The sequence below is a fragment of the Rutilus rutilus genome, assembly GCF_951802725.1.
Source record: "Rutilus rutilus genome assembly, chromosome: 19".
NCBI classification, from domain to species: Eukaryota; Metazoa; Chordata; class Actinopteri; order Cypriniformes; family Leuciscidae; genus Rutilus; species Rutilus rutilus.
The window spans coordinates 2,787,341-2,798,881 of record NC_140232.1 but is presented as its reverse complement, the minus strand read 5'-3'; the positions used below and the strand labels follow the sequence as shown (position 1 = coordinate 2,798,881).

At 37.4% G+C, this 11,541-nt stretch overlaps 1 protein-coding gene across 1 annotated transcript in view; it reads left to right on the top strand.

Annotated features, from left to right (window-relative positions):
• The window catches only part of cacna1db (calcium channel, voltage-dependent, L type, alpha 1D subunit, b), a 102,231-nt gene that overhangs the window by 83,935 nt on the left and 6,755 nt on the right, over positions 1 to 11,541 (top strand). Inside the window, exons 43-47 of the mRNA XM_084389806.1 lie at positions 942 to 1,219; positions 3,027 to 3,173; positions 3,258 to 3,388; positions 5,099 to 5,196; positions 7,587 to 7,874. Of these exons, the coding sequence (XP_084245932.1) occupies positions 942 to 1,219; positions 3,027 to 3,173; positions 3,258 to 3,388; positions 5,099 to 5,196; positions 7,587 to 7,874 (942 nt within the window). The remainder of the gene's footprint in view (positions 1 to 941; positions 1,220 to 3,026; positions 3,174 to 3,257; positions 3,389 to 5,098; positions 5,197 to 7,586; positions 7,875 to 11,541) is intronic.

Sequence of the window (11,541 nt, the reverse complement as noted above, 5' to 3'; positions counted from 1 at the left end):
TAACAGACCAGTGTGTAAAACTCTTGGACGTATTTTAAAGAGTCTGTGCCGTAAGCTTTACATACTTCACATACTTTTGAAAATCTGAGTTTAGTTGATCCTGATAAACGCTCATTTTCTGTTAAAAAACGACGGCTCTCCTTTTCCATGAGGGGGTTTGGCATCGCGGCGGACCGCTAAAGAACACGACACACACGTCTCCCGGACATCCTGTAGAATTCAACCAATCAGATGATGAATTCAAAACTCCTGAAGTGTTTTTTGTGTGCCATGTGCATCAGACGTTCTGAGGCTGAGACTATAGTAACTATAGACATAACACTGATTGATGAAGCCTCGGGAGCTGAAAAACTATTATAGTAAGGGGTGTTTTGTTTCTGACACATACTCTAAATGGTTGACCAATCAGAGCAGACTGGCCCAGCTGACCAATCACAGCAGACTGGGCCAGCTGACCAATTACAGCAGACTGGGCCAGTTGACCTATTACAGCAGACTGGGCCAGTTGACCAATCACAGCAGACTGGGCCAGCTGACCAATCACAGCAGACTGGGCTTTTCAGAAAGGCGGAGCTTTAAAGAGACAGGAACTAAAAGCGTTTCAGGCGGAGGGTAGAAAGAGGCGCTACAGAAATGTACAGTATGTTTTTTGAACTTTAAATGGTGTAAATGTATTCTAGCAGACCACAAAAATAAAGTTATGATCTTGTAAATGAGCATAAAATGGAAAATATCTAATATATAACTTGAGTTTTATGTTTAAAACAACACCAAAAACCTTGAAAAATTATATTTGAAATCAAATTAAATGATCTCTACATATATCAAACAAGTCAGTGTATATAATTAAAAGATTAATGAATTTGATTTGATAGAAAAATGAAGGAATCGATGGGAATCCTGTATTTGTTTGATCCTGAATCTGTCGTGTGTATTTGCAGAGGAATGGAGTTGTGATTGGGAGTCTGGTCAATCATGCGAGTGGAGATCAGTACGGCACCAGCGTTACCCAGCGTCCTTTGCAGCTCCCGCTCCCTCTTTACTGCCAGTCAGACACCAGATCGTCCAACTCTAATATCAACAGTGCCAGCGTGCCGGCGGGCGCCGTCTTCACCAACGGCTGGCACAGTCGGCCCTCCAGGGGCCTGGTGTCCTCTCTCAGCTCCTACCTCAACCTCAGGAGTGATGGAGAAACACAGCTCAGGACTCACTCCAAGAGGTGAGAGGTCACATGACCACAAGATCACCACAGGGAAACAAAAACAAAGAAAATCTGGGCTTACCCACCGCTAACTCACCAAACACAGATGTCGTGCAGATGAACGGCCGGAACGCATTAAAAGTTTTCTGTTTTCAGTGAAACGGTGTCCTGTAAGCGGACCCTGTTAATAACTAATGATCTGTGCGATGGAAGTGAATCAATCAAAAACTATAACAATATCTTTATTCTAGAGCTGCTGTAAAGCCTAAACAATCTCTGTTATTTAATTTCCTATTATCACTGTAAAGCTGCTTTGAAACAATCTATATTGTTAAAAGCGCTGTATAAATGAAGGTGACTTGACTTGGCTTGCAGTTGGTAAATATGAGCCGATTTTCTGTTTATATTTATTCAAAATATTCCCAAAAAATCCAGCCACACCACACAAGATCACTGGCTGGAGAACACCAGAGTCAGCCAGGAATCTTGGGTTGTATTCAACAACTGTGTTATCAGTTATGGCTGATAACATGCAGCCTTGGTTTATTGTGGGGGATATATCTGAGTGAAACACTTCTGGAACAAGAACAAATTTAGGGCCCCACGGTTCGGCACGCATGCGATTCGCGGATTAACTGCTAAATTTAACTAGCCTGGAAATCCAGATCTAAATCTAAAAGATTAATGGTCTGGCGTCGACTAATGAAAATCGGCCAGCTCGAGGGGCGGCGCCAAGCATGCATTTGAAAATCTCACTGCACGCAATTGGATAACACTACGACCAATCACAACAAGCCCCATACGCTTAGCTACCAGCGGAGCTAACTGGTAGATTAGACTCTTACCGTATCCGGTCAGCAAAACAGCAAAAACGTCCTTCTTGCAAAGGAACGATTCGAGCGCCGTCTTCTGTTCCTGTTTTAGATAAAAAGCCAAGTCTAACTCATTCATTATAACAGCCAAAGCCGTTTCAAACGACTGGTGTTCATCCAGTTGCAATGTTGCATTCTTGCAATGTTTACTAATGACTTGGACGTCACAGTGCTGTCGTCATCTCGCCTCTGGCCCGCCTATATCAGATAACCCGATGTGATTGGTGCAGCTCAGATCGAGGGGCATATTTAATGAGCATCATTACTCGACGCCAGAGTAACTCACTGAGCAAATTCAACTTGTGCTCTCACGAGAACTCTGGATTACCAGGGTAAAATTTAACCATCATAGAGTGAAAGTCTTGTCTTGCAAATTTACACATTCAAACTATTTTAAATGCGGAAGAAGAGGCGGAAATCTGGACTTGCACATTATCTGTGCGCACAGCCACACACACTCAAAGCGCACGCAGAGAGAGAGAGAGAGAGAGAGAGAGAGAGAGAGAGAGAGAGAGAGAGAGAGAGGGGCATGTTTCAGATAGCGTTCACCGAACTGATTCTTGTCCTTGAACAGACACATAAACACAAAATTCTGTCTAAATACCCGTCTCCAAGTATTCTCCTGGTTCTGTCATGAGTGAACATTTGAGAAAGAAACCGGATGTTTGACCGTTTTTTTCGGTCTTAAAGAGACAGCAGCCTAATATTCCTGCTGTTGTCCGTGTCATTAATGTTAATAAAACAACAAAATACAGCTTTGACAAAGATGAAACTATATTTCATTTCTACAAATAGAATTTGTGTATTTGTTCATATTTTATTACTGACTGTTCACTTGTTTTTAATAATGCTTGAACTTTAGTAGTTTTTGATGTGGTATCGAATAACTTCAAGTGAGCATTAAGTAATAAATTAAAAGTAAAGTTAACCCCCCACCCCCCCGTGTCTTGCAGGCCTTGCTCTAGTGCTGTCGGATATCCGACTATCCACGTGCAAAACCCCAGTCATGCTGACATCAGTGATGAAGACAGAAACTCTGTTACGGAGTATTACAGCGGAGACGAGCTTCACGAGGATGACTTCATGCTGGCTAGAGACAGGTATCGCTTGAAAACTCTTCAGAATGTGTATATCAGTAGGCTAATATAAAAATATCTTTATCTTCTCTTTGATTCTCTTGCCAGGTCGTACAAAGACTTTCAGGACACTTTGAGTGACTGTTCTGCAGTTCGACAGCTGGATGTGTGTGAATGTGTTTGTGACGATGATGAGCAGCTCATATCCCCGCAGTCTCAGAGGTCATCAAAACGACAATGTGAGATATTACAAGAAAATATATAATACTCTTTTAATAGTGTCGCACTGAGTGGCTTTCAAACTGCTTTTAACTGAGAGCTAGCATTAGTTTAGCTGAGAGCTAGAATTAATTTAAATGAGAGCTAGAATTAGTTAAGCTGAGAGCTAGCATTAGTTTAGCTGAGAGCTAGCATTAATTTAATTGAGAGCTAGAATTAGTTAAGCTGAGAGCTAGCATTAGTTTAGCTGAGAGCTAGCATTAGTTTAGCTGAAAGCTAGCATTAGTTTAACTGAGAGCTAGCATTAGTTTAACTGAGAGCTAGCATTAGTTTAGCTGAGAGCTAGCATTAGTTTAGCTGAGAGCTAGCATTAGTTTAGCTGAAAGCTATCATTAGTTTAGCTGAGAGCTAGCATTAGTTTAGCTGAGAGCTAGCATTAGTTTAGCTGAGAGCTAGCATTAGTTTGGGAATAAACATGAGGCTGAATTGCTCCTGAACAAGCTGTTAAGATCAATGGAAATGCGGTTATATTAATATTTTAATGTACAGGGTCCTCCACTTTCTTGGTTTTCATTTTCTGTTGTTTTTAACTCCTCATAACATAGAGAGGAAATATGAGAAAATAGTGCAGCACTGGACAAACGAAGATTAACTGGGCTTTAACCCTCTGTTTGATCATTTTTAGAATTTTTTACTTTATCAGAATGTTACGAAACTTGTGGCACTTGTGATGTGAAAAACAAAAACAAATTTATTGGCAGGATTCGAAAAGCTTAAATGGGCCTGAAAACACGGTCACACTTGTGTTCCTCGTGGTCAAAAATGAAAGCAAATTTTTTTGAGATATCAACTTTATATTTGGAACACAGCTTGTTTAGGTTTATACATTTCATATTAAAATTTAAAATAGTATTTTTATGCATTTTAATCTGCCAAGTGTCTTCTTTAAAATGAGACCAAACTTCAGTCTGTTGCTCCAAAGTATTCAAGATTTCTGACAGTTTAAATGGTTAATTTAATTTTCATGTCTATGCTCAAAAAGTGGTTAACAGGTAATAAATGGATAACTATTTCATAAATATAATTAAGTTCCATATAATCGTCTAAAAATACAAAATATGAAATAAAAACATTATTGAACTAAAATATAGTACATTTGTTTCATTGAAAAAATTTGTCATTTTTGACTGTCATGTGAGCAGTGCCTTAAGAACACAATTAAAGGAGAAATTGATAATTATAAGGAACAAATGTTGATTGTTTTTCATTGTGATGCAGTGACATAATTTCCCAAAATGGTCCCTTTTTTGAAAAAACTCACATTTTGTTTTTGAAGCTACTTTATGTACACACAAACAATTACAGTAAATTTACAGTAAAAACTGCTGTGATTGCCAGAAATTCCCTTTAAAAAAAATGTCACAATGGGTCTCATTTAAGAAGCATGCGTACAAATGTTTTCATGAACAAATCATGATTCACCAATAACTTTTGTATTAAAATAAAATTTAAAGTACGCAAGAATACTCTGTGTGGCCTTATACTCGTGTTAAGATGAAACTGTATACATAGATATTTCATCTTAATAAATATATATCCTCATATACAGTGAAAGAGTAAGAAAAGCTACTTTATAACTTGTTTTCTGTATATTAGGTCTATTTTTTTCATGTGCGTATAAATACAAAATAAATGTGCATATAATGATGTATGTGCATTCTTTCACACAGCCTCTCACAAGACCGCTTTCAATTTCGAGTGTCTGCGCAAACAAAACAGTCAAGATGAGATTCCCCTGCATCCCACAGGTCTACCGCCACAGCATCAGGTGATCATCGCAAAACCAGACATATATCATATATCATATCATAGCATAGCATATCATATCATGTATCATAGCATAGCATAGCATATATCATATCATAGCATAGCATAGCATAGCATAGCATAGCTTATCATATCATATCATATCATAGCATAGCATAGCATAGCATAGCATAGCTTATCATATCATATCATATCATATCATAGCATAGCATAGCATAGCATAGCTTATCATATCATATCATAGCAAATCATATATCATATCATAGCATAGCATAGCATAGCATAGCATAGCTTATCATATCATATAGCATTGCATAACATAGCATATATCATATCATATAGCATAGCATAGCATAGCATTGCATATCATAGCATAGCTTATCATATCATATCATATAGCATAGCATAACATAGCATATATCATAGCATAGCATAGCATAGCATATCCTATCATATCATATATCATAGCATATCATATCATAGCATAGCATATCTTATCATATCATATCATAGCATAGCATAGCATAGCATAGCATAGCATAGCTTAGCTTATCATATCATATCATATCATATCATATCATATCATATCATATCATATCATATATCATATCATATATCATATCATATATCATATCATATATCATATCATATCATATATCATATCATATCATAGCATAGCATAGCATAGCTTATCATATCATATCATATAGCATAGCATAACATAGCATATATCATATCATATAGCATAGCATAGCATTGCATAACATAACATATATCATATCATAGCATAGCATATCCTATCATATCATAGCATAGCATATCATATCATATCATAGCATATCTTATCATATCATATCATAGCATAGCATAGCATAGCTTAGCTTATCATATCATATCATATATCATATCATAGCATATCATATATCATATCATAGCATAGCATAGCATAGCATAGCTTATCATATCATATAGCATAGCATAACATAGCATATATCATATCATATAGCATAGCATAGCATTGCATATCATAGCATAGCATATCATAGCATATCCTATCATATCATAGCATAGCATAGTATAGCATAACATAGCATATCATATCATATCATAACATAGCATAGCATAGCATAGCATAGCATAGCATATGTGACCCTGGACCACAAAACCAGTCTTATGGGTACATTTTTTTAAATTGAGATTTATACATAATCTGCTGAAGAAATAAGCAGAAATAAGCTTTCCATTGATGTATGGTTTGTTAGGATAGGACAATATTTGGTGGAGATACAACTATTTGAAAATCTGGAATCTGAGGGTGCAAAAAAATCGAAACATTGAGAAAATCACCTTTAAAATTGTCCATTTATGTTTATGTTTTTGCTGCATTCACTCACAAAAATAAAATTTTGATATATTTAAGGTAGGAAATTTACTAAATATCTTCATGGGCATAAAAGAAAAATCCATCATTTTGACCCATGCAATGTATTGGCTATTGCCACAAATATACCCGTGCAACATGTGACTGGTTTTGTCATCCAGGGTCACATATCATATCATATATCATATCATATCATATCATATAGCATATTATATCATAGCATATAGACCGTCTCTTTCACCAACATAATAGATTAAGAACAATGGTAGAAGTGTCTGGCGGATGACAGGTGACTTTACAGTTTTTACATTCGCTAAGCTTCATTTCTCAATACTTTGGTCACTTTTTCAAATCTCTTCACACAGTGATCATAATACAAACAAAACTAAGACAGCAATTTGCTACATTTCTACAGTAATACCATATTGAAATATATTCTGTACTAAATTAAATACTATCACAACAATTAGATGAAGCTGAACACCTGATAATGAAGTGTTAGTCTTTTAGTTGCATGACCATCTATACAAAAGTGGAAACTTGGGAATAATTTTGTGCATAATGTAAACATTGATCGTGGAGCATAAACTGCAGTGAATTATGAAATTGTATAATTCTGCCTGTTATTAGTGTTTGTTTAGTTTTTTGCTCATTGATTGTGTGTTTGTTGGATGAAACCTTTGTTGTGGAAGAATGAGTTGACTTGTGATGTATGAAGTGTTTTTGTGCATTTTGGATATGAAATGTATTGCTGTGTGAAGCTGAAAGTTGTTAAGGAGAACCGTGTGAAGAGTTTTGAAAAAGTATTGAGAAATGTGTCCTAGTGAACAATCCTCTACTGAACGTGCATTACAGTAAACACGTTTAGAGCAAACTCGCATCACAAAAGTGTGTAAAATGTTGAAATTGGAAGGTTGCTCTCAAGTGTTGTCACCCAACATCTCACAGCAGCTTTATTCATTATTTATTGATTTATTATTTATTTAATATTTTTCCTTGCGGTTCCACAGGTGAAGACGGCGACCGGACAAGAATCGAGTCGATCGCGACTCTCTCCGACCCGCTCCATCCGCTCGTGGGTCACGCCCCCGGCCACGCCCCCTCCCTACACGCCCCTGCCTCAGGCCACGCCCAGCGCCAGCAGCACTCCCGGATTGGTTCACAGGAGCTTCTGGAATTCCCAGCACGGCTCTGATTGGTCCACGCGTCCCCCCACCCCCTCCCTCTTGAAGGTTCCCCCCCGGTTGAGTGGCCATCACCTGCAGCAGCGCAGCAGCGCTCACAGCCTGGTGGAAGCGGTGAGAGACCACATTACACGTGTGTTTGGTCCTGTTTGTCTTAAAGGGGTAGTTCACTTAAAATAAAAAATTAGCCCATGATTTACTCAACCTCAAGCCATCCTAGACTTTCTATATGTATATGAATAAAGTATATGACTTTCTTCTTTATAGTTATATAAAAAAATATCCTGGCTCTTCCAAGCTTGATAATGGCACTGAATTGCAAACAACAGTTTGAAGCAAAATATTCATATTTAACATGTTACAAAGTAAAATTCTAGCTTCCGGCTAAACTAACATATGCAGTCTACTTACGCCTAAAGCGCAACTTACCGGTTGCGTCAGAAGTAGCGTAGTGCTTCATGGCCGTAGAGGAAATACTAGCAGTACGTCGCATTACTCGCAGAAGTTGCGCTTTAGACTTTAGTTGAATCCGTATGTTCGTTTAGCCGGAAGCTAGTTGTTTTACTTTATAAAGTTTTAAATATGAATATTTTTCCTACACAAACTCATCGCTTTGCTTTAGAAGGCCTTTATTAACCCCTCGGAGCCGTGTGGATTTCGTTTATGATGGATGGATTCACTAGCCTGGTGTCGTCATACTCAGAACATGAGTCTGATACTGCTCCATTGGGCTGTGATTAAGGAGTGTGTTTCACAGGGATTAAAGTTCTCCGTCGCTACGACGGATTTCCGTTAATTGAAGCAAGTCTATGACGGATTTCCGTCATTGCGGGTTCCAGTCTGTCCTTAAAGTCTTAAATTCACTTTTCATAATTTTAAGGCCGTAAATAGGCTTTCATTTCTCAAATAGTGTAATAAATATCTTAATTTTAGTTTGAATAGGTCTTAAATTAAGGAAAGACGAGGTGTATTCACCCTGCTGAGGGGGATGTGATCAAAGCCTGGAGTGGAGCAAAAGCACGTTCCTCTCTCCACTCTAAGCACTCTGTAATCACTTCGCTCATAGTCCACTCCGGGTTTTCAATTACCGCTCACGGAAAGTGCATGTCAGGCTACAGCTGAGCGCTGAGGTAGAACTATATTTCAGTGACACACACACTTATAATGCAGGTAGGGCTGGGCGATATCGATATAAAAAATATATCGATATATTTTTTAAATGCGATATGGAATTAGACCATATCACATCGATATAGTTCAAATTTGCGCTGTGATCCTTGCTCCCCGCGCCTCCGCTCCTCCTTTTCCACACTGCGTGCGTGTTTAGAGCATGTTATGTTATGAGAGGCGAATCATGACTACTTCAGAAAACCCAGCACAATAGGAACTACCAGGCAGGCAGTGACATAAGTGTACGCTGAAATAAAGTTTTTCACCTCAGAAAAACGGACTTTCTTGTCCTGTCAGCCGTTATCCTGTTCTCGTAGCGCACACTCAATTGCACGCGCAAATTCAGCGGCGCGCGCTGTATTGCTTCACTGATCAAGTGCAAAAGAAACTACGAGCATGCAACGCCGTTACGTTGTAAATTACACGAAATAAAAGTAATGCAGGTATGATTCTCATTCTATTCACCAGTTTCCATGTTTCATTAACAGTTATTGTTAATATTGTGTATTCACCATGGTAACTGTCGTTTCCATATAACCCCAAAATGCCACTATTTTTCTTTGTGTTATTTTTTATATTTTTAAATGACTGTAGTGGCTCATACCAACATTGTATTAACAAAAACTAGTTTGGGACTGCTATTTAATAGCTTTAGCCTAGGCCTAATGTTTACAGTGCTATGCATAAGTTTAGACACCCATGCTAAAGTTGACTAAAAAGAGGAATAAAAAATCATCTTTTGGAAACTGAACTTAATGCCTTAATTTGAAAAATTAGGAAAAATCCAACCTTAAAGGACACCAATTTTCTTTGTGAATAAATAATGTATCGTAAATAAATAAATGTTCTTCCTTAAAATACAGGGTGCATAAGTTAGTACACCCCTATGTTAAATTCCCATAGAGGCAGGCAGATTTTTATTTTTAAAGGCCAGTTACTTCATGGATCCAGGATACTATGCATCCTGATAAAGTTCCCTTGGCCTCTGGAATTAAAATAGCCCCACATCATCACATAGCCTTCACCATACCTAGAGATTGGCATGGTTGTATTTCAGTTAGCCTAATAGCTAGTTTGATTTGCATTGAGAGATGATCTTATGGAAAGTATCTCTAGGTATGGTGAATGCTATGTGATGATGTGGGGCTATTTTAATTCCAAAGGCCAAGGGAACTTTATCAGGATTCATAGTATCCTAAAAAATAAATAAAAAAAATACTTAAAAATAAAAATCTGCCTGCCTCTATGGGAATTTAACATAGGGGTGTCCAAACTTATGCACCCTGTATTTTAAGGAAGAACATTTATTTATTTACGATACATTATTCATTCACAAAGAAAATTGGTGTCCTTAAAGGTTGGATTTTTCCTAATTTTTTAAATTAAGGCATTAAAGGTATAGCGGAGGATCTTTTTACTTCCGGGTGGATACCCTATACTATTGGTCCTCCTAATTGTCAATCATTCTGGTGAATCAATCAAACTTTTCAAAAAGTGGAGAGGGCGGGACTTATCTAAAATTCGGAAAGATCCTCCGCTATACCTTTAAGTTCAATTTCCAAAAGATGATTTTTTATTCCTCTTTTTAGTCAACTTTAGCATGGGTGTCTAAACTTATGCATAGCACTGTATTTATTAGTACTAGTCTTTACTATTAGTCATATTCTTACAATTTATGTTAAGTAAAGGGGAAAAGTAACTTACTTGTGTGTTAACAAATTTTGTGTAAACGTGTTATAATTTGCATATATATATATATATATATATATATATATATATATATATATGCAAATTATTAATTATATTAGTATGTTCCATGCCTGGTTTTCATAGATTAAAATATAGCTTTTAAAATACGCCTACTGGCAATATTAAAGCGGTTTAAAACGTCTCCCCTTAAAACGCTATTGGTCTCGACTATTTAAAAAGTTAAAGGAATATGACTTGGCCTAAAAAAAAAATTTCAGTCAGAAGAATTTTTTTCACTTTAATCCCTGGTTTCAACCGAACCAGGAAAGAAAATGCCTCTGCACTCAATTGGATAGACCTAAAATCAATCAGAGCAACGGAGTAAGTGACGTATGTTCTTCATCATCGACTGTTGTTCTCATCTTTCCGATCGACAAATGCCTTGAAATGAATGCGCTGTCGTCGATATCTTCTATAACAGATGCGATGGCGGAATCTACACATCTCAATTCGCCAGCGGCAGCCATCTTTGTTGTAAATGAATTCAACCCAAGCGCTCTTTGGTGACGTGGATGATTACGTTACTGTTAAAGCCCTCCCTGACAATTTGATTGGTCCGAACAGCTCTGGTTCGAGCATAGTTGCTCCACAACGGATCAAGTCCAGGCCGAACTTCCCGACCTCAAATGTTGTGGGCGGGGCTAAGTTCGGCTGGCATCCAGGCTAAGAATTCACTTTTTTGAGCTTCAAACTGTTGGTTGCAATTCACTGCCATTATAAAGTTTGGAAGAGCCAGAATATTTTTTAATATAACTCAAATCATGACATACTGATTATCTTTTACACTTTATCAAGTAAAAGTAAAACTTGCCTCCATTGTTGAATATTGACTGGAAGGACTTTATGGACTTAATTTCCATTT